This window comes from Acanthopagrus latus, chromosome 2 (genome assembly GCF_904848185.1).
Source record: "Acanthopagrus latus isolate v.2019 chromosome 2, fAcaLat1.1, whole genome shotgun sequence".
Taxonomy (NCBI): domain Eukaryota; kingdom Metazoa; phylum Chordata; class Actinopteri; order Spariformes; family Sparidae; genus Acanthopagrus; species Acanthopagrus latus.
In genome coordinates this window covers 21,609,769-21,633,894 of record NC_051040.1, presented here as the reverse complement: position 1 = coordinate 21,633,894, position 24,126 = coordinate 21,609,769, and the positions used below count along the sequence as shown (strand labels likewise).

Here is a 24,126-nt window from a genome sequence, read left to right as displayed (position 1 = left end):
CCCGCCGCCCACCGCACCGATGAAGGATGGCCTGTTAGCATCACAGGGAGCAGCCATGCGTCCCTGAAGCTGATTAAAATGCAGGTTGATGGGCGTTATTTACTGCATGGTGTGTGTGTGTGTGTGTGTGTGTGTGTGTGTGTGTGTGTGTGTGTGTGTGTCGCACATTCTGTTTACGTGTGCACGCGCCTCAAGGACTCAGGTCCCAGCAGGCTCCTGGCCTCGTGACCCCACTCTCCCCCCACCCCCGCCCCCCTCCCCATCCACCAGCCATGCAGTGGATCATGTGAGGGAGTGACGAGGAGGAGGAAGGAGGGCTGTCGTTTCCTCCTGCTGGATGCGTCCCCTCTTTAGCCTTGGTGAAGAGCTGGTTGAAGGTTGAAGGCTGAGAACACACGCTCGGAACACGCCAGAACACGCGTGTGCGTGCCGGCAAATGACGTCCGGCCGCTCGTGATGGCTCCGTGTGGCCCATAAGAACACACTGTGTGTGTTTGTGCTCGCGTGCACGTGTGTGTGTGTGTGTGTGTGCACCTCAGACGGCACTGCAGCTGATGGCTTGTCACTGATAGTGGCCCCACCGTGAAACGAAGGTCACAGCACTCTCTGGGTTTCATCTGGCCCTCTCATAGGAGTACCGCTGTAGCTGTCAGCTAATGAGACAGTGGAAGGGAGCGAGGGAAGCAGAGGAGAGATAAAAGGGCTGAGAGAGAGGAAGAGAGAGGGGGAGATGGGCTGTTAATGAGAGAAAAAAAAAGGGGGGTTGGTAAAGGAGTACTTCGAGTACAAGACGGGAAGTCTAAAGGGACAAAAACACAGCGTCAGGAGGTGGACAAAAAGGAAAAGCGGGTGAGGGGACAAGAATGAGCGCCGAAATGGGGAGAAAACAAGAAAGCAAGAAATTAAGTAATACGGCAAAAAAAAAAAAAAAAAAAAAAAAAAAGGGGGGGGGGACCCTAAAGAGAGGCAGAGTTTAGCTCATGGGGGAAAAGAAGCAGATAACCGGGACAGGGTGGGAGGAGGGGTGGGGAGTGGAGAAAATGAAGAAACAAAACCTCTGCTTCAACTCCCGTTTCCAAGCAAGACGTAAAATGCAGCTCCACGCAGCAGAGAGACGTCGCAGAAACAGCATGGGAGTGGCCTCCTGCAGTCGTGCCATGCACCACACCTTCCCTCTTACAGCATCCTGCCTCGTCTCCCCCACATACCCCCCCCCCTCCCCTCCTCCGCCCTCTTCGCGTAACACTGTCTTTCTGTTTTGCTCCCTCTTTGACTCCCTTTTTTTTTTTTTGACTCCCTCCACCCATTCCTTTGGAGAGAGCTCAGAGACAGCGCCTTGAGGCCGCCATACTCAGGAATGATGGATTGGGTCGAGGGTGCATGGACGCGGAGGGGGTTGCGGAGCACTGCAGTGTAGCATGACTGATGGGAACATGCATTATTTTCCTGGAGGGCTCGGGCCAGCGGGAATGTGGTATATCGGCGGCGGCGCGCTAAAAGGGCTCGGAGAGAGGGGGCACTTTTTTTAATGGTCATTCTGTAACCCTGAATCACGACCTGCTATTCCTATCAGTGTGCATTAGCTCGCGGCGGGCGACGGAGGAGATTACTGGCAGATGTTCAAGCCGCACTACAACATTTGCTCCTTGATGGTTCGGCGAACAAACCTCGTCCTCCTCCGCAGACTTCGGAGCAGTTAGCTTGTCCGTAAAAAAAAAAAAAAAAGGCTGCTTGGCTGAGACGCCACCCTGTGAGTCACCGCCACCATGGGGCGTCACCCCACGCCCACTCCCTTCACTGTCGTACATCATACATATGCATCACTTTGGCCTCCACCTACCTCAGGACTCTCCCTGTTTTGTTTTGCCTCCCCCAGGCTGAGCAGATGAGGTGGAGTCATTTTGCAAAATGGCCATAAACATCCACCCAGCTGCTCCCGCGAAGCTTTTAAGTCCAGGTCGTAATGTTTTTAACTTAAAATCAATATTCTCGACTGGGAATTTCCTGCGACTTGGTTAAAAATATATATATATATATATATATATATATATGTCTGCAAATGCCCCTTCCATTACGTCTGTCGTGCTGTGCATATGTACTGTAGCCTCAGCCCGACTCATTCATTTATAATGAGTCGGTTATGACTCCCCTGAGTCACGCTGGAGACTGGAGTCTCACTGTTCAGTCAACCAGAGCCTCCTGTTGGAACAGGGAGGCAGGGATGTGCCACCGTGCAGCGTTTGGAAACACAAGAGCAGAGAAATGCTGTTTTAATAAGGGGGCTGAAAATTACATTTCTATTTAGCGCACAGCGTTTGGTTGTAATTGTAAATTTATCATCACAGAGCAGAACAAAACTCCAGCTGGGATGTTTTTTTTTTTTTCAAGTGTTTATTTGAGCTGAAGCTTATGATGACCCCATTTGAGTGGATTTCACGAAGCTTGAATCTCAAAACCACAAAACATGAAGGCTGCGGCTGTTAGCATGGAACCAGGCTAAGAAACCCCGAAGTTGTAGGAGGTGTGGTTGCTTACATATGATTGCTTCATATCCAACAAAGAGCTCTTCACTTCCCATCTGCGTGCTGCTTCAATAGCTAGCTAAGCTTTATGTTGAAGTCATTAATGTATAAATTCATAATGGAGATTAGGTACCGGAGGAAGCTCACCAGCCTCTTGTCCTGCACTTCAATGGGCAATTAGCAGAATTCTTGATAATGCTTGTCTGGAATTTTAAAGCCGAATGTATTGCTGCCTGATTCATGTAACATAAACGCAAAGCAGTCAGTTCTAAGTATTTATTGATGACCTCTGAGTTATACTCGACTCCACGCTTTTAAAATGATCTCCAAGGAGACGGCAGAACCCAAAACCATGGAATCAGATTTCTAACATCCTTTTATGCCAGCCTTTCCAAAGAGGACCGGACTAGAAAGCTCATCATTTTGCTTTTTCGGACGAGCAAATCCTCATGTGCAGAATTTAAAGCTCACTTCTTAATCATGTCAAACAGTTTCAAAGCTTAAAGGTCCAGTGTGGAGGATTTAGCGCCATCTAGCGCCGTGGTTGCAGGACGTGACCAACTGGAAACCCCTCGTCTCATCCTCCACTGATGTGGCTGCTGAAAATGTGATGGTTTGGTTTGTCCTTCCTGGGCTACTGTAGAAACATAGCGCACTCCGTTGAGGAGGACCCTCTCCCTCTGTAGGGTCGGTTTGTAAGACAACGACAAGAAAACCACACAGATTCTCAAGTTCAGGTGAATATATACTTATTAAAGCTGTGTTTGATTTCTGTCACTTAATCATACACACTGGGCCTTTAACTCCCAGTCGTATTTGGATAAGAGTTTTCCCAGAGAAAGGAAAGAAAACAGTCTCCATGGATAAATGAAGGAGATTAGAATTACAAGATTATCCGACTGCAGTAGACCGAGCATTAAACCATATTTGGTGGCAATTATTTGAAAGGGAAGCAGTCAAAATAATAGTCATAATGATGGTATTAAGCTGGAAACAGTCTGCCTGTGACAAACACACTGATCCTCTGATAAGGGTCTGCGCTCCCGAACCAGTAGTTTCAGACTAAACAGCATCCCAGCGCAGTCAGAACAGTGTTTCCAAGCTTTTTTGTTAAACGTTCATTTGGCTTTCATGTGACACGTACGATAGTAACCCAGTAGAAACATGATTCTTTGCGTAGCAGCCATCAGCAGACAGATCAGGATCTAACCTGTGTCATTGAATCAGTTTGTTTTTTTTCTTTGCTGTAGCTGCCATAAGAAATCGCTCTCTAACAATCTACCTAAAGACCTTGAATTTTATACTTTAACTGGTGTTCCTGTAACCGACTCCTCAGAACTTCAGGAATTCGTATTCGCAACTGTTGGGGTTTTTTTTTTTGTTTTTTTTCAAAGTTTCATAACTTAATTTAGTTTTCTACACATCAGTCCTCTCATTTGATGCCTCCTGTTATTTCCTCCTTTAGTTCTTTCCAAACTAGTCTTGTCTGCGTCTGCGATCAAGGTGTCATTACTTCCTGCGAGCCTGAGCGAGGGCATTTGTTTACCTTTCTTTATCCTCTCTCTCAGGTATGCTTTGTCAAGTTCTGTCTCCACTGTTGTTTGATAGAGCTTGGATGCTTTGGGCCAGATGTTTGTTGAGGTTCTGTAACCAATCTCTGTAAAATTCAGTTTTATTTCATTGCTCTATCGTGTGCCTTACTTAATTAGCTCCGCGCGAAAAACAAGTGTCAAGCCATTTAATGTTGCATCTCAGTAGACGTCTGTGAAGGGATGACTCCAGATTTATAATGAACGCAGGTCTTACTGTGCATCAACTTCAGCTGCTGAGCACTCCAAGGCTACACGCTGCCGTCACAGTCCGGCCATCTCGACTCAGCTCGGAGTGTCTCAGGTGTTTTGGCGTCTGGGAACAGAGGCTCTGTGAGGGGAAGAGGCTGGTGCCAAACGGCTAAAACCTAAACACTGCGAGAGCACACTTCATCCCCTCCGTCTCCTGCCGCGTGTGCCTCGACTCTTTCATCTCCGTCTCTGCTCCCTCCATCACATTCCTGTCCCCCCCCCCCCCCCCCCCCTCGCACTCCCCCCTTCCCCTTCCTCCATCCTATCCGTTTTCAATCCGGCCCTGCTTTATATCGGAGTCTGTCCATCTTTCTCTCCCTCCGTCCCCCTCCTCTCCTGCTCCGAATTAGTTGGGGCTGCGGAGAACGCAGAGCCGGAGGACAGAATGTCAGGAAGTCAGCTCCCATGAAAGGCAATGGGTCGCCGCCATGCCTGTATAAGGCCAGATGACTGGCCGGCGTCGTGTGCGTCGGTGTGAGAGAGTGTGTGTGTGTGTGTGTGTGCACGTTTCTTTTGTGTGTGTTTATCCACAGACGTTTGAGTAAATTTACTCACCTCTGTGTGTTCTCTCTCAGCTTTGACGGCGTGCATGTGTGTGTGCACGTGCTCTCATTTGAGTCTATGTCATGTCAGTCTGTGTGCGTGTGTGTGTGTGTGTGTGTGTGACTGCAGCCCAGCAGCAGGCTGACGTGTGCCGGGCAGCCACAGGGACCCAACGGGTTCTGCACTCTCTCAGCTAATCCAAACAAAGCTCAGGCTGAGCCAGAATGAGGAATGTCTGCACTGTTGGTCAGAGACACAAAGGGTCAACCAGGATAAGTGCGGAGGGGGGGGTGCGCGTTGGTGCGTTTGTTTGTCGGCCCGCGCGTGCACGTGCACAAGAGACAGCTTTGTGTTGTGCCCTTGCATCTCTCTGTATTTATGTGGGAGTGCATGCAGCTCAGTATTCCCGCCGTGTATTGGAGATAACTTGCAGCAGCCTCTCGGTGGGTGAGCTATTCTTATCCCCAGACTCACCTGATTGCCATGTATAGTCACAGAGAGATGATAAATTCACCCTTGCTGGAACATATTCTGTCTGCAGCAGAATCATACACAAGGGAGTTCAAGGAAGAAAAAAAACCATGTTACACATCCACACAGGGCACACACACACCACTGCGACACTTTTATTTCTCTCAAAATCGATGTGATTTTTCTTCGTGTGTTTATCTGAGCCTAAGTGCTTCCTCTGAGACTCTAAGTTCTGTATTAAAAAGAGGGGAAAAAAAGAAACCCTATGTTTATTTCCTGAAAGTGGAAACCTCGTACACTTTTTTTTTTCCCTCCCCATTCCAGTGAGATTTGCACGACACATTCCCATTTGGCTTTCTCCTCAGATTCCTGTTGCATTTCAAAACTCTAACCACCGACAGTGGATCCCGCACTTTCCTCGGGGGTGATGGGTGAAATGTGGCCGAGGTTTGGAAAAGCTGACTGTTTGCCTGAGCCAGAGGGATCATTAACTGCTCGTCACTGGCGGAGCTACTGCACAACACAGGTTTTCCGGTGAGCTCAGGCAGGCAGGGTGACGAGGTTTGTCACAGCAGGTGTCACCTTTGTCTTGAGCTGGAATCGCGTCTACAAAAAGGGGGATTTTAGATAATTATTTGATTACAAAGGCAAGCTGCAAAAATATCTGTTATCCACAAATATGCACAAATTCACTAAACCTTTCGGAAGATGCCATGTTTATGCCTTGACTGGAGCCATTTTGTTTTCAAGTTGGACGTGATTTCTCGCGATTTCTACTGTTCACCTGGACTCAGGGGTGAATGAGTACGATTTTGGTGGACAAAGGTCAAAGGTCAAGATCACTTCAAATTGGGTGCACGTCCACGATGGCTCAAGGACCTCACATAACTCAAGAATTTGTACGGTGAAATTTACATGAACCGTGACATCAGAGTGTTCTGCTGAAAATGTTCTGCCCATTATTCAGTGCACAGGGTCATACAAGCCCGACAGAGATACTGTGGGATGGCCGTATCCTTAAAAATGATTGCATTCCATCTGTCCATTTCAGTTGAGAGTCAGATAAACGTCTGTCCTTCACGAGCCTGCTCAGCACTTCCTCCTCCCCCGACCGAAGTTAATGTATTCTCTGTTTATTACTACCGAAGCTCCGGAGCCCAAAAAATGTTATCCGACACCGCCCTGATTTTTAATGTATCCTCCACCACACAGATTAACAGTTAAGTTGAAGTCCGACACATTCCCCAAGAAAACACCGTGCAGACCTCTCCCTGCCGGAAACCTCGTAAATGTGGGCACGCTACGCTTGAATCAGTGTGTGTGAGCCCTCTCAGAGCCTCTTGCCTCTGAGGAATTGTGATGAATGTGACCAAACAACAGGAACTCGCTGAGCTCGCTTTACTGCCGCGAGCCTGAAGCACCGCAGTGGTCAAGAGGCTGTTGTGAGGCCACTGGTCTGGCACAAGTGGAGACACCCATCACACACATTAGTGTCGCCGTGGTCGAATGGAAGAAAGAGGCTGGCGTGGAGTTTGGCACGTTACGTCCAGAGATGTAATACAGTATGTGTGCGTGTGCTTGTGTGTATCAACATAATAAGTCTTTGAGGCCAAAGGATTGCAAGGAGGTGCGTCCGTCGGCACCATTTTTTTGGTGAGATCAACAGCGGCCTGAGGGAATTTCTTCAGATTTGACACAAACGTCCACTTAGACTCAAGGACGGATTGATCCGAATGTGCTGGTAAAAGAGGTTGTCGTGTTTTTGGCCACAACTCATAATTCATACGCCAATTATGACTGAAGTTAGCACAAATGTATTACAGAATCAACATTTTATATTCAACAGGTCAAAGGTCAGCTTCACTGCGAGATCGTAATGTTCAGCAAAACACTTTCCTGGCCATTATTCAACACCGTAACTCAGGAACAGAAGGGGAGATTGTGGCCGTATTTCACATACGGCCCGGTACTGAGTCGATGACACTTATCTTCGTTGTACAATTTGTAGCTTCTTATGTGGCAACATCCATAATTGACGCATTGTCTGCTCTCATGGCTGCAACTTTGTGTTGTGTCCGAATCAGCTTTATTGGCAAAGCATGTCAACACGCACAAGGAACGACCGTCAATTTCTGTCAGTTAACTTACACACTAACAGACATGCAGCTGTCGTCCAACTTCAGTTGGTTCATTGGTTTCGCTGATATTGACCTTCAGGTTGTTGTCATTGCACCGATTGAAGTAGCTATATCAATCTGCACCTGCTTGAGCCTAATCACTGGGTAGGCTTAAAAATGGTGTTATACCAGTCTCAGGTCGAAAAAATATCTGTATATATTGGAATTGGCATCAACAAGAATTAGTTGGGAAGCACTGGCATATGGAGCTATTGACATATTTTATATCGGCCAAAAGTGATGCCGGGGGCTGTAGGGCTCAGATGATTCCTCTATAATGTCACTGATTCTCTTTGTTTGGCCATATATGTGTGTTAGAGAGACATAGACGCGGTGACAGAGTGAATGTGTATATGTGTGTGCAATTAGTCTTCATGTGTCCCCAGAGCCCATCGGCCATGGACTCGAGAGCAGCTGTGACTGGTTTGACCCCTGACCTCTGAATATTTAACTCCCAGGGCACTGCAATGGCTCCCACGGACCATTTTGTCTAGTTCATTTGACCGCATTAACAGTAAAGTGTACATATATTATTATCTCTTTTTTCCTTTTTATGTGGATTGCACCACTGAATCTTTCTGCGCGACTGTTATTATAAAAGTTTGCAGCGCATCAGTGGCCCTGCAGAAGGCAGATTTTATGTATGGTGATAATAATGAAAACAGCAGTTCCTGGAGCCTAAACTTTTACCTCCTGCGCACTTTCTTTCACACTCCACCGTGTGGAATTCCAGGCAGTAATGAAACAGTGCAGCAGCGGCGCAGTCCATTTACAACGAGGGGAGCCGCTCCATTTGCAGTGGCACATGTTCAAACATTTTTTTTTTTGTTTTCGGGGGAAGGCAGGGTCTGGTGCACTTTACCATAGCTGGGTCCCAGAGCCAGTTGGAACGCACTGATGTGTATAATATGTGAACCCCCACCCATCCGTCCATCCATAGCTCCCAGCCACAAGTAACACGGCCGTTTCACAAGCAGGCCAATTAAAAGCCAGTGACATTAAGGTGTGGGAGACGGAGTGACATTAAAACCCGAACTCCGCTGAAAGACGTGGTGACATTACAGCAACAGTCGGCCAGCTACAGCGCAGGCGTTCACTGACCGTCTTTAATCTACCACGTTCTTTACTGAAGAATGCGGCACTGTGTAGGGGAATGGCCACTGGGAACTCTGTTGCAACGAGCAGCCCTTCAAATGTCATTAGGCATTTTTCTCTGTGCTTTCAGCAGTTGAGATGATCTCCACACACTGTACAGGGGAGCTGGAGGACTTGTAAGGGGAGGCACGGGGCCTTCATCTGGCCGTGATCAGAATCTAAATCACCTTTTATTACCCAGGACATTAACACGTTCCACGCACGACGTGGGCTTGCTCGTGGTTGTGTTTCTTGTGAGCTTATTACTTACTGATATGCATGCTGCGCAGGAGAGAGGGGAATTGCACGTTGTTACTGTAGTGACGAGAACACATTAGCTATTCAGAAATGGATCGGCTATGAAAGAAGGGGAGTCCCCCCCCCGCCCCCGCCCACTCTCCTGTTACAATCCTCGCTCTCGTGCTCATGCAGATGTTATTCCCACCCCTCCTTCCGCTGCATTAGCGTGGGATAGGATCGAGGCTGTAATAAAGGACATCTCAGGGACGGAGGACACTGATGCTTGAAGGTCGCGCCGTGGAGTCGGTAGCACAGTGCTTAGGGCAGCAATACTCCCTCAGTCAAGTGTGCGCGCACGTGTGTGTTTACCAATCTGCTAGGTATGCATTATAAGCAGTGTGTGCGTGCGAGATGTCGGCGTGTGCTCGCACAAGTTAATTAGGTATGGATGCCCTATCTAGTAAGGATATAGGAAAAGAATGAGACATTGTGGCCCTGCACTGGATGTGTGTTTGCTCCCAAAGACCTCGCTCGGGGCTAAACTCCTCTGCTCATTAAAGCGTACAGGAGTAGTCTTCTTCACTCAGAGGGCCTTAATCAGCATACGATGCAGTCCTGATCTCACTGCCTACACACCGAAGGAACATCTGCATTGATGAGTCCGGCGGATCCCACTCTAATGCGCTCGTATGCACACATGATTATGCAGACACACACACACACACACACATATGCTTCGGTTTGATACGAGGCACACACGCACAGATGAGCAACAGTGCCAGATGTCAGGTGGAACAAAATCCTCCATCTCCCAGACTGACCTCCTCCTCTATCCCCCCATTAGCCTGGCTCCTCATGCAGAGCCACAAGTGTCACATCACATCATCGGGAGGCTCCACTAATAGAAATATTAATATGGGCAAGAAGAGGGAGAAAAGCTTTTCTTTTTTTTTTCTTTCGCTTCTCTTTCTCTCTTTCACCCCCCTCAGCAAACAGATTAGCACCTAATCCAGCAGGGATGAGGGGAGATAAATTGTTCCTGATTGGCTACACGGAGATAAATAAACACATGTCTGTCGCAAATGGATCCACACTGCAGAAGGCGAATCATTATCAAGCCATTTCGCCGCGTGCTCAGTCTTATATCGTACTTTCTTTGAGATAATTGAATTCTGTCAGCGGGACGACTTAGATTTTTTTTTTTTCCAGTGCAGTTTCACTTGGCACCGGACTTTCCTCTAGCTGTATTAATGTATTAAGATGGAAATGCAACAAGGTACATCCAGCCCATAAATGGTGGCAGTGGATGGTTTCGACAACACTGTACATATACATATACATATAAGATAACGTGGTATGACATGTATCATAAAAATGTTGATGAAGGTCCGTGTGAATTTTTGAATGTGGTTTGTAGAAATCTAAAACGCCAACATTACACTCTGGCGACTGGGCTGAGTAAGTCACTCTCAAAGCTTTAAGAAAACGTTAACACAAATGTATGTGTACAGGAAGCAAATTAAATTAGCTCATCCTGAGCAACATTAAATCCCCCCAGCAGATCGGGTTGTTCTTTTTCTTTGATACCTCTCTTGCCATTAGATGCTTTTCTGCTTGCCCTGGTATTAACAAGGCCGCCTCGTCGCCTTGATCTCCGCTGGAGGGTTGTTACTCAAACCCTGATACCTCTTCAGATGGAATTAGCGGTTAGGGATGTGCCGGGCCAGCATGTGGCGCATAGGAGCAAAGCTGAGACGTCTGAAGCGTTTCTACCTCAGCACTCAGGGAAGAACATTGTCATCGTCCTGGCACTGGTCCAGCCATGCATGGCACGGGCATTATGTACTCTTGGCTGAGCAGGCGCCATGCAGGGGGGGGGCAAAAAAGTGTGATTTTTTTTTTTTTTTTTTTTTTTTTTTTTTTTTGGCAATGACTGTGTGTGAGTTCCCCGTGAAGCCTGACACGCAAGCAAGGCTGAGAGATAAGATAGATGTTAGATAGGTGATGCTGATGATGGGGGATGGGGCGGTGGAGCCGGTGATGGCGGTTACCTCTCCTCTGAGCAGCGACAGGGGGGTTGAGACTGGGCTTCGAGTGCAGCGCACAGAAGAGATCAGTCTGAGGAGGGGGGATGTTTGTTTGGCCTGTGGCACATTTCGTCTGGAGCACTGGCATCGCAGCCAGCGGGGCAAGCTGTCTTTTTTAACACTCCTCCTCAAAGGGACCCAGGTGAGCCGGCGGGGTATTTGCACTTTTCATTTTAATTTAATCATGCGTGAAGGTTCTATGCTAATCTTGGATATTGTCAAGTGAGATCTGATGTCCACACCTGTTTCTTTTAAGAGAGATTTTCCACAGTTTATCTCAGGGACGACTTGAGCCGCCCCACAACAATAGATAAAAGCTCAGTACTTACCTCAACTGGAGGCTTCTGCACAGGATAACCAGTCAGAATCTCCTGGTCTTGCCTAAAGTTAAAACCTGTTACTGCATTTAAAAAAAGTCAGAGTGGCATAAAAGTGCCATATTGTAGAATGTGTTTTCAAGTAGAAGGCAAATACAGTGGCATTATTAAGACGTGCAATCTACAGACAAAATGCACACAGCCCATATTCAGAATCTGTGACCTCGAACAAGGATTTCTGTCAGCCTGTATTCCCAGCACAGATGCCGGTGGGAAGTGCCTGCTCAGGCCTGTGGGAGCTGACCAATCAGAGGAGAGGTGCCGCAGCCCCGGACACTGTGAGAACAATCACGTCTTTTCGTGCAAAACTAAAACAAAAGCGTGACCGTGAAACTTAGCTCAGTGTAGGACCTTTAAGGATGTATCAGGGTGTTTGTAAGTCAAATGACGTTTGCCAGGCGAGGCAGACGGGACCTGTAATTTCCACCTGGCCTCCCGAATCACTCCTCAAGATAATAATAGCTGCGCCTGCATACACATGGAAGATTCAGGCTGCTGTTACAAAGAAGACTTCTCCTCGCATATATAGACATACATTAACCTGATTGTTGTCATCAGCGTCAGGATGCTGTGCAACACGTGCACACATAAGCGCCCCTGGCAAGAAAGAGAGGAAAGATCCACGATAACGCTCAATATTTGGGCCAGTGGGTTTTATTTTGCCGGCTGAAGTTTGTCAGCACAAGAGAGACAGAGGCAGAAGTGTTTGGAAAAGGATTGTTCTGAGCCCCACTTCTTTATTTATCTGTTGTGTTGGTAAAAATGGTGCAGGATTAAAGAATTGCTTCTCCCGGGCGAGCGGAGCGCTCTCAGCGGCGCGCCGCATAAACCTTTCACTGGTCAGAGGCTGTTTTTAACCTTTTGCGTGGGATCCGAAATGCCAAAGTGCCAAACGTCTTTCATTAATCTCAAGACAAAAGCTCCTTGCATCAGCACAACCTGCAGTATGCCAGCAAAGTGAGAATCATACCCCAAACTTTTACAGAAGAAAAAAAAAGAAAAGAAACACCACCAGGCAGGGCTGTTCCCACCTCTGTTACTGTGCGCTGCCTACACTGCTTCCTTGTTCCTTGTGCACCTTGTTCTTTTTTTAATTAGGAAGGGAAAACTGCCCAAGGGCTGATGCATAAGGGACAAAGCACTTAGCATGTCTGGCCCTAACTACGATTCTACATTCTGGTTCCTAAAATAAATCCATTTATTGCTCCCTCCTGGGTATGCTTTCTCATGCCTAAAAGGAGCACGATGTTGATTATAGCCTTTGCTGCCACACTCTGTAGACTACCCAAGCTTAAGCTGTGTGGCCAAATTTAAATGAAAGGACTGTGGGACATGAATTTGCATAATACACACATGGAGGAAAAAGAGGGAGCTCAAAGGTAGAGCCTGAGATGAAGTGACTTCGACTCCTATGAAGCAAAAATTAAAAAAGTTCCCCGCACACCCACCTTCAACTCCACGACATATCCTCAGATACACCTCATACACATTCATCCTAATGTTTAATTCACTCCGAAGTTGAGCACGGGGCATGTTTTCCTTTCTGCGCGCTCCCTCTTCCTCCATCTCCCCGTGGCGATGTCACAGGGGATTAAGTCACGGAGGCCAAGGGACTTGTTTATGATTCATCTGGAGGGAGGCTGGAGCCGGTAGTGGTACCCACAGGGCAGGCAGCTAGCAGCCATCGTCCCCCAGCTCCCTCGCTTCCCCTTTGTGCCAACAGGACACTGAGCAATGTCTAATGGCCCCTTATAGAGACGGAAGAGAAGGGCGAATATTTGCAAAGTCACGTCACACGTCTCGGGATGACGTCGGTCGTCGCGGTGAGTAATGTTAAAATTGCATGAAGAATAGATACAGAAAGGGGATGGGGCGTATATTCTTAGTTTACAAATAGATTCGCTTGTGCCTTGTGGTTAGCATCAATCATATTAAAATATTTAGCAGTACATAATGACGGAGGCTGGTTGTTAAAATACATTATTCTCCAGTCTGTTTCTCCACGAAGGCTTCATAACACTCGGTTATTGTTCCAGCGTCCTCCGGCCCAGTGTTGTGCACCTCTCAAACAACAGAGCTGAAGACATTTATTCATTTAACTTTTTTTATGTACTGTTATTTTTCATTTTGGTTTTTAATTATTTAATTGTGTCACTTCTTGTATTAGTCTTAACTTGCGCATCTTTTTAATTGGACAATGGTTTTATTGGACAATCTTTTATCTGATTATATTCTTAACTTTTTTTTTTAACGGTTTCAATTTACATGTCTTTAATTGGTAAGTTGGTAGTCTTGAAGGATTTTACTCTGCTAATGTCTTCAAACACACACTACCCCCCTCAGCTTTACTTCCGCAGCAGCTCACACTCTGCAGCACATTGTGCCTCCACCCGGAATGAAATGCGCCATATAAAGTTTTGCTTGCCTTGCTTTGCTTTTACACAAACAACTTAATCGTTGCAATAGTTTTAATGCCTCAGAGCAGAGACTTTTGGGACATATGCAGCACCACTGCAGTGTGTCACCGTCACGGATGATGTTTTATAGCTCGGTCTGAAGGTCTTAACTGTTGTTTCTTGTTTTTTAATTACATTTATATTATTTCTTCTATTAGTTTGAACTCTGATTTTATCTTTACTTTTCAATTGTTTTTAATTCAAATGCCTCAACTCTAACTGGTCTATTTCTGATCTTAAATCATTGTATTGTATTGATGTTCTTAAACACACTACCCACATAGTTTTGTGGCTGCGACTGCGACAGCAGCTCAGGCTCTGCACAGAAAGCAAACGTTTCGTTCCAGGTGGAGGTACAATGTACTAAATTCTTCCAGTTGCTCTTCCTCAGAGACTTTTGGAGCATCCCAGGTAGATTCAAACATACAGCACCACTGCAATGTGTTCCCCTCACTGTTGACATTTATGTCTCCTCCAATCCAGTCTCCGAGCTAATTGCATGTCGGATTTTTAACAACCTGTTGGAGTTGATTAACTGCTGTAATAGTGTGCGTGCGTATTGTGGCGAGGCTTGCTTTTAATAAGGCGTCTCACAGTAGGTAAACCGCACGCAGTGTTAAAGGTTAGTTTGAAGCACATGTCCAACCACAAAACAAGCTAATCTCGTGCCAGACGTTTTCTTTTGTTCCACTGTTACTAGTCTCCTTTGTTTGTAATGAAAAGTGGTTTTGTTATTGGAGACAAACTAGTCTCCGCGCCAGCATCAGGGGAACTAACATATTACCGCTGTTCAGTGGGACGTACTGTCTTCTTTTAATTGCTCTTTTAATTAACTTGTGTCTAGCCTTCGTCTTGACATGCCCAAGCACGCCATTTAGCAAAAAGTAATGAGATTAACCTCTCGTTGACCAAGCAAATGCAGATTAAACATTATGGCCAAATGAAATGAGCTGGCCTTTATTTACTCATGTGTACAGGCAGGCGGCAGGCAGGCGAGCCACAACTCTCTCAGCGGTAACATAGCTAAAATGTCAAGGGGATAGAGGGGAGTGTGTTTGGCATCGAGTGGCGAGTGTGGCCGACCAGCTGCACGGGGAGGAGAGGAGCCAGCAGTGCTGGAAAATAGTACGAAATTCTCCCGCTCTGCCCGACTATCTCAGGAGAGGCGACTGCAGACGGTCGATGAAAACGGGCCGCTAATCAGTCAGTCACACTGACACATGTGTGCGGCAAACACAGACACACACACACACACACACACACACACCTACAGCGCCCAGACTCCCCCTCTGTCTCTTTCTGTGGCTGTCTCGCTGTACACGTTTACTGAGAGAGAGCACAAATGACAACCTCTCCCTCCGTCTGCCCACACACATGCATACGATGACATGACCTCCAGCGCGCAGACACGCTCGTCGGGCGAGCACACTAAGTGGTCAAGGCAGGAAGAAACAACACGTGGCATGTTTGGCTGTTTTTTTTTTTTCTTCTTCTTCTTCCTCTTCTTTCCTCTCAGTCCCAGTGGATTCTTGTCCAAAGTTTGCAGCGTTGCTTAACACTGACTGTAATGTCTGTGGACAGAAACATGAACATTATGCCTCAGAGATCCTGAAAACAGAGTCATATCCTGTAAGTATTCAAGATTTATTCTTGACATTTTCGCTGCAACCTAAGTACTACACACTAAACCCTTTATAGGCTACATTTTACTCTACAGGGCCCCGACGCTCAAGGAGCAGTAGTCAGCCATGTGTTATTCTAAAAGGCTTCCTGGCACCAAAACAGCAAAACTATTGTTCAAAATCAAAAAAAGGCAAAGTGACATATCTATAATTCAAACGTGGAATCATGCCTATGAAAACACAATGTCTATATGGTACAATAGCTCTTTGCTAGACTGTGATCCATATCACATTCTATATCTAACATCTGCATGATGCTAATAATTCTCACTCCACAATTCTTGCAGTTTGTCCTCATTTCCTTTGGCACATCAGTTAACAGTTTCCACACCGATGGCCTACTTTGCACCTCCTCGGCTGCCGAACCCCTCACAAAAGAAAAAAAAAAAAACACAATGCAAGATGACAGATTCCCCCTTGTTTTTAGGCAGAACCACGTGAAATGAGATTCACATTTAAATAAACCGTGGATTTATTTGATCCGTGGAAAGCTTTCATCGAGGAAGCTCCTTCTGGGCCGGTGTGTGCCAATCGGCGAGATTTTAGTCGTGACCTTCGCCCCGTTTCTTCCTCGCCCGGAGTGTCACTGCGAGCTGGAATAAGCTGCCTTGGCCCAGCTAGTACCGCACCTCATTTTAATCAGGCTTTGGGGAGTGAAATATGGGCCCGGCGAGCTGGCTGTACCCGAGCTCCATTCATCTGGTTTCAATCTTCTCTCCGCCCTCGGATGTGGCCGCGTGGGCATTCCTTTTCTAGACACTGGGGAGGGGGGTCGTGGTAAGAAGTGGTGCTGAGCAGCACAAAAGGGCAGATGTATTTGTTTGGAGGAGTGTGTCTGTGTGGAGACAAGGACTCACTAACTGTGGTCACTTTAACAAAGCTGCAAAGCTGTGATGCTTTTGTACAGTGATGCTCTGCCGACACTGAAGGAACAATGCATTAATAACATCCAGAAACATCTAGTCTCTGTCACTATTAAGGAGGCTGTTCTTGACGATTAAAGTGTTGACTTATTTCCTGTATATTCAGTCTTTATGTTTGCCTTGTAGGGCTTTGTCTTACTTAAACTGTGATGTGAATTATATATATATGCTTTTTGTAAGAAAGGCATCTCTTAGCATCTACCTCATGGGAGCTAATGGGGATCCTAATTAAGACATAAAAATATGGTCATTCACACTTTTCATGACTGACCTTTAACAAGTTGATGTGTCTTTAGCTTTATTTGTCAAAGTCAAAATACTTTTAATTAGGTACAGTCTGGGGCCGGGCGATATAGCCTGAAAATAACACCCCAATCTAAAACACCTATCACAGAATCAACTGTCACAATGTTTTTGACAAAACACCTTGGTACTGATGTTCATCTGCACTGCAGGGAAGATGAGAGGTTATCACCAGTGCTGTGTAGGGATGTCCCAATTTTTATTTTAAAACAAAAATAGATCGAAACGAGTGTTGGGATTTGAGAACTGAACTCAAATGCAGTACTGTTGACACCGCTGATTTCTCTGAGATCCTTTATTAATGAGTAGAGGGTTCACTCGGAGAGGAAAAACTGAACTGACCTGATAACGTTGCCAAAGATCCTTCATTAATTTACTTTGTGACAAACTAAATTCTTATCTTCTGTTGCTTGTTGTGGAATCACTGAGGGCTTTTTTTTTCAATTTAACTCTTGAATCTTTATTTTTAGTGAATATTTTTTTATCCTGTCTATCCCAAACCCGCAAAAAACACCAGGATAAAGTCGAACTGGTTTTGTTTGATTCCCCCCATCTTTGGAACAAAGAATAGTACGTAAATATAAATGACAGTCGTCATGGCAGAAAAGTCTCAGTCCAACAATAGTGTAGCTGCCAGCGCTGAAAATCGTCAAATTGAATCACGAATATTCGAGAATCAGGGGCTGCTGTAGCTCAGTGGGTAGAGCAGGTCAGCTAGTGGAAGGGGTCGCGGGGTTTGTTGCTGGTTCAAATCCCGGCTCCCCCGGGCTGAGCTGAGCTGCAAGTGTCCTTGAGCAAGATACTGAACCCCCAAATTGCTCCTGGGGGCCCTGCGATGAGCTGGCGACTTGTCCAGGGTGTACTCTGCCTTCGCCTGGAGACAGCTGGGATTGGCTCCAGCAACAAACCCTGTGACCCTGTGAAAAAGGGATAAAGTGGTTACAGACAATGACATGACATGCATATTCGAGAATCGGGGCGCCCTCAATGAGATGGATGTGTTGACTAAGTGTGTAAAGGCAAGAATACAAAGCCTTTAACAGCAGAAAAAGATAGCACTTAATCCACATCAGGATACAATAACATCCAAAATCTGAGATATGAGATATACGTATAGTCTCATATCACAGTTCACAATGTTATATGAATACTGTACATTGGCCTAGTGAAGCCCAAAGGCAGATAATGCATTGTGATTATTTGCTCTCTATGTTTGCGCCACTGTTTGTTTACTGTATGTGTGTGTGTACAGGTGAAAAGGTTAGCGTCCTGCATGAGTTGGCTTAAATCATAAGGACAGATGGTAGCTTGCTCCATTAGCTCCCCTAAATGAGCCTAAGTGAGGCCTTTCCTGGAAGCCTCGCAGCCGCTGTTGACCTCCCTGGCCGCTGCGCAGCCACCACTCTGCCTCTGTCAGCTGCCCCACCGGTCAACACCTTTCAGTATACAGCTGCCAAAACAGACGTGGCATCTGCTCACCTCTGGGGAAATGGCAGCCATCGACGTGTCCTTCCCAGTCACGGGCTTGGATGGATAGGTTACCTCTTTGTCCTTTGGCAGCGGCAGAAGCAGCTACAGCTTGAGCAGCTGTAACAATATCATCCTCTCGTTTGTGGATGAGGCGTCTCCCCCCCCTCCCCCAACCCCACGCTTTGTTATTTTCCGCTTAACCGATCAAGTAAAATGATATGTCGGATGCATACCATAGGACCGGCGACAGCTCTAATATGTCAGTGACGCAGCGCTCCAGCGAGGGCTGGGCGGATGGAGGGAGGGAGTTAGCCTCACGTCTGTTTTCAATTAGCCGATGAAATGCACAACATGGGAGCTGCTCTGTCGTATTCCACTCCAGTCCTCCCGTGGATCCAGCAGAGCAAATTGGCGTCTTTGCGGCGAGAGGTGAACTTTGACTTCAGACAGTGACAAATAATCGCAGTGACCTAAATAATGGAATCTGAGTGTGCAGAGAGGCGAGGGAGAGGCGGGGAGGAGAACGAGGACTGTCCAGAGTCCCCCCACACCCCACCCTGACTCTGCCGGCTATGAGCTCCCAAAATGTAGTGCTTACATACCCAGATTGGGGCTATCTTACAATGCTTCTAAAGCCCAGCTTTAGTGCTGCTCCAAATATAGCGCTCGCTCTAGGCTTGTTTTCCTCCCGTTCCCCTTGTTCGTCACGTGCAGCTAAACTTAACCATATAGCCCACTGTGGCTTTTATTGTCTTCCCACAAGTTGTTAAATGCTTCTTTGAAACACCACCGGGGTATTGAATTGCATTTAATAAAAGTCAGGGGTGCAGTACTTTATGGTGCATGAGGTAGACAGTATTAGAAGTTTTCATCGGTCTCACAGTATTGTGAAGCATCCATCATCAGGGAGAGCCCGGGCGACTGCGATACATTCCACTTCCTGTGGTCATACACCTAGTCAGCTCTATTTTCAACCTAATGGACATAAAAAAAAAATTGCAGATTGCAGCAAAATGGACTTGGCAGCACAAAAGCTTATTAAGTATTGATCCGCTGAGGTCAGTGCCCATGTCCAGCCACTCCAACAATGCGAGAGGAGTTCGTTCGCGCGCTTGCCAGCCGCAAATTGAGATTAGACCACATAAATAACCGGGGAAATTGAGGAGCATTTCGTGTGAGGGAGCTGCGCCCACAGTCGCATGATGTGCCAGCAAAAGAGGTAGGAGGAAGGGTGGTTGTTTATACGTGCACCGTGGGCTTTAAGGCTGTTTATATCATAGCACGCCCCATCTGTCCAAACTCCAGCAGTGCTTACTGTAGCTGATATCATATCATAGCATACCAAAGCCCGACAGGAGAGCTTTAAGTTGATCAGCAGCAGGCGAGGCTGTCTTCTACAGTGTTTTAATGAATACAGCTCATCTTGTTTCTCGCCGCACCATCTGTCAGGCGTGCAGGGTAATACAGAGCTCGAACTCAGCAAAGAGCAGCCTTCCACTGTGTTGTCTCTACTGCGGCGCCTGTACCTTGACTGGAGATCCCTCTGATGAATATTTTCCGCTCTTATTCACAAAGCCCTGCCAACAAAAACGCTGTGATGCCACACAGACCGAGAAATAAGCTCAGCCCTGGGACAAAGGCTGAGCGAGTAACAGAGGAGTGGGGAAAATTTCCTGTGCGGGAGAGGCAGGAAAGTTTTCTTTGCGAGGGGGAAACCAAATTTGATGTCTGTCAAAGCAAATATAATATCTCTAACCGGATTTGGAGTTGTTTGCTTTCGATGGGAGGAAAAACAACTCCAAATTGCTGACTTCACCGCTTTGAAACCGAGCAATCATTTTCTCCTCAGTCCTCAGACACATGTTAGCGGGAAAAAGAATGGGCTCCAGCAAAATGTTTGGTGGCAACGGCATTAAAGGAAGTGTTTCATTTTGAAGCGCGTGTCTCAACATGTCAAACGATTCACTCTCCCCTGGCCTCCATCTGAACGTGTTTTCTCAGCGGGGAGGACGGCGGGTTTACTCAAGGCTGCACTGGGTGTGCACACACGCACGTCACCCACGCACAGCCACGGTAACCTTGGCGATAAGTTTTCCAGAGAGGCGTTAACTCCGACGTCTCTTTGCCGCATTCTTCTCTGGAGTGTCAGGTTCGGACGCCCCTCGCGCAGAACGATGTGCAGACACGTCTCGGCCTCGTTTAGGTTTCTTGCCAGATGCAGGGAGGATCCGAGAGGTCGCCGCCTCCCCGAGCCCTGTTTCACTGATGCGTGTTATCTGGTGCAAAACAGACCATTCGACATTTGGACCTTGTTCAGTCCGAATACATTAAAGGGAGGGGAAATGTCCCGGAATTCACTTTTTTTCGAAGCCAAACGTAACTAAACGGTTTAACACCATACAAGCGTCTGGAGATTATTCTGCTGAAGTCAGGCTGAAGTCTCTAAGATGCATTGCTGTAATTAACATTTTAAATGGGGACCATCCTTTCCAAAATGATGAATTGGTTTTTAATTAAAAAAAAGAAAGTTAAAAAAAAAAAAACTTCCAACCAATGACAGTCTGTTTTCTTTGTGTGTGAGAGACAGAGAGAGAGACAGAGAGAGAGAGAGAGCGAGAGAGGAGTTCACAAGTATTCTACTTGTCACTCTTTCCAGTCGGTCACGTGTCTGGCTGTGGGTTATTTTTGTTTTTTTTAACGAAAGGTGGAAAGAATTAAAAGTCAGACTGAACACACTAATGTCTCAGTGTTCTCTTTCGCTTTGGATCTATGTACGGCACGCCTTTGTTTTGATGGTTTTTGGAGCGACACCAACCCAAACCCACCTGAGTGATTTAAGCATTTTTTGTGCACGATAGTCAAAGTGTTGCACGGGAGTGAGAGAATACAGAGCCCTTTTTTCTGAGAAGCGCTGTTTTCTCTGGACCGTTTCAGGCTAAATCTGGGAGATTTATGGAGTAGCCGGAGCATCTTGGACAGCTACACCCATGAGTGTAGGTGACGCCACCAGATGCAGCGCTGATAAGATGTGTATAGCACTGTAAGCAGGTTTTACTGACTCTCCCTCCCCTGGGGGATGGTGTAATTAGCTTTTTTCTCCATCTCCTCCCTACTTCCTTATTTCGCTGAAGGAAAATGCAGAATGCTTTGGGGGAATTAAAAGTGCTTGTCGCGAAAACTAATTTTGGATCTATTTTGGGGATCCGTCAGCGGGATGGCGTCCCTATCGCTCGACGTGACAGCAATGACGAGGCCATGAAAGGGATGCTAATGAAGGCAATAAGAGCAGCACGAGGTGAACATTTACCACGGGGCCCTACATTATTCAGACCTCGGTGGTATTTCATCTTCCGTCTCCCATTCCCAGTCCTCCCGCTCTTTTCCCATTTGCCATCCCCCTCCAGGTTCAAGGGATTATTGTGGAAATGATTCCATTCCTTTTTTTTTTTGCTTCTCAAGCCTCGAAATCTCTCATCACAGATGATCTCGAACAGGACGGCCCTCTCTTTTGGCGTTTTCATCTTGAGCTCCAGATGACTCACTCCTCCAAAATAGGAAAAAATATATATGAAGTGTTCTACGCACTGGCTCCATATGCATTTATTTTTTATCAGAGTGACATTTGGTCCCTCAGGCCTCCCAGTCATAGTCCGCAAGAGGCACTAGTATCTTACAGTATATAGGCCACACCTAAGTTCCACGTCTGGTGGTAGCAAGATCATCATGTTCCACCAAATAGGGTGAGGATAAAAAATGATAATAATCAAGACAAGAGGAGAAGTCCCTCCCTTTCAGCTGGATCATCAGTTTCTCTCCAAATGTTAAAAATACATTCATCTTAAAAGTATATGCAATAGATAAAGTTAAACATAAACCTTAAATGAACACTGTAAACATGTTCATCTAAATATCCAATGACAAGAGGTGCATGACACCACTTCAGGTCATACTCTATGTTCAATCCATGTGGGGACAGGGTGGGTGAGGGTGTTCCCTCCTGAAAAGCGAAGCCTCCACACTTCCCCTGAAAGTGCAGCGAATCATGAAAACGAAGGGTGACGCAAAATATTGTAGCATTTGGCCAATAAGTAATCATGACCTTCATCTGACGTACATCACAGACAGTTGTAATAACTACTGTACTATTTTTGCATTCAAGGTCCACCATAGTGAGTTGTTCATCATTATTTCATGAGTATTCATTTCTTTAGTATGCCAAAAATGATCTGAACACGCTTATATGTTTCTCTGACTGCTATCATTCATCAGTAAACGGTGGTTCAAGTCATACCACATGAACTGTCACAAATATTTGCGCACCGAGGAAGGAGTTACCAACAGAACTTCTAGGAGGCTATTGCTAATTATCAGTTAGCTCTTATTTGTTCCCTCCTCATTTCTGGGTAATGACTCTGTGAACCTCATTGTAAAGTGCCGACAAAACCCTGGTGTCAGCAGAAGGGTGCGCCGGTCGCCGGGTGTGAGGCGAGCAGGATTATGGGACTTTATCCCATCAAAGAGCCAGCCTCCAGTCAGGGAGTCGGGGGGGAAACAGCTCCTTTGATTTCCACAGAAGCAATATATTCATGAGTTGGACCTTGAAACTACAAGGAGACTAGTGTAGTGTGCCATATGCAAAACATGTGCTTTAATAGGGCATGATAACTTGGTACATTTAAAGAGACTTACCCCTAAAGAAGCTGTAATTAAAAAGGGAGCTGTGGCTGTATGAATGAAGGCCTCTCCCGCAGAGCGTCCATTGCTTTTTTGCAGTTTGCGCTAACAACTGTGGGCGGCCCCCTTGTCTGTGGGGACTTCTGAGGAGTTTTCGGCGTTTCAGGCAAGTCTGCCCTGAAATCCTCATCGGGGAACGTGGGGAGGGCAGGACGAAGCCTCCTATCTGCGGATCTCTGTGCCACATTCGGTGGTATTTATAGTATATGTGTTTGTTGGCATTTCAATAGCCAATTCAGGTCACACAACACTGCTGTGCTATTGGTTGGAGCGCGCGCAGCCTTTTAAACAGCACGCTGAGCTGTGACTATTAGACTGTTGTCTCATCATCCCTGCGCTCCTCTCAGCAACTCAGCTGAAAAACTATTTATCTGTCAGCAATAAGAAAGGAGGAATTGTTTTTGCATTTGCCAATGTCAAATTTTCCGAGAGGAGCGCACGATGTCCCGTATATTATAGAAATGGAGGTCATATCCCAAACACAACTCCTTCATTTAACCCTGTTCCCCGGTACGCCTGTAAATGATAGAAGACAAATAGTTGTTTTACAGACTGGCAGAGTCGGGAGATGATTATTACTTTTGCCTGCCGTAGCGAGGCTGCGCACGATACTCAACTGTGACTCGAGTCTGGGTGCCTGATGACAGATGTTTTCCGAATCAAAGGTTCGTGTGCTGAGGCGCTCTTTACTGTCAGTGAAAGACAGTCCCTCGCCTCTCCTTCATGCAGACGGGCAGCAGGGGAAGCATCTTTGTGACTGCGTGTGTTCACTTGAAGTATACATCGAGCATACCAGCAGTCACACATGCACGTTAAAATGCAGATGTGTTCTATACGTGTCGAGCCGTGAGATCTCCTTCTCCTTTTGTGCATCTGCTCACCTGTATCTAAGACTGCCTCTGTGATGGTATAATCCATCCTCCACACCGCCGACTTACAGTTAGGGCTCAAAAGAAGGCATTGCACCATCCCTCCGCCCCTCCCTCAGCACCATTTTTCTCTGTCCTTTCACTCCTCTCACCCCTCCCCTCCATCTCTTGCTGTCCCTCTCCCTCCTCAGATCTGCTGCGTTTGAGGACCAGAGGTCATAAGCTTTGGACGTTGCAAAGGCCCCAGCCAGGCCAGTGTGCTGACTGAGGGGATATGGGGCTTGACTTTGGGCAGTG

At 46.6% G+C, this 24,126-nt stretch overlaps 1 protein-coding gene across 4 annotated transcripts in view; it reads left to right on the top strand.

Annotated features, from left to right (window-relative positions):
• The window catches only part of clmpb (CXADR like membrane protein b), a 75,185-nt gene that overhangs the window by 27,419 nt on the left and 23,640 nt on the right, over window positions 1-24,126 (top strand). The window contains exon 1 of one of the 4 annotated variants that reach the window (XM_037084542.1): window positions 2,989-3,259. The exons of 2 other annotated variants lie outside the window; for them this stretch is intronic. Coding sequence is in view for 1 of the 2 variants with exons in the window: in XM_037084526.1 (XP_036940421.1) it covers window positions 13,134-13,215 (82 nt within the window). In the remaining variant the exon portion in view is untranslated. Of the gene's footprint in view, window positions 1-2,988; window positions 3,260-13,118; window positions 13,216-24,126 lie in introns of those variants that run through there. One more of the 4 variants, XM_037084526.1, reaches the window with a different exon arrangement.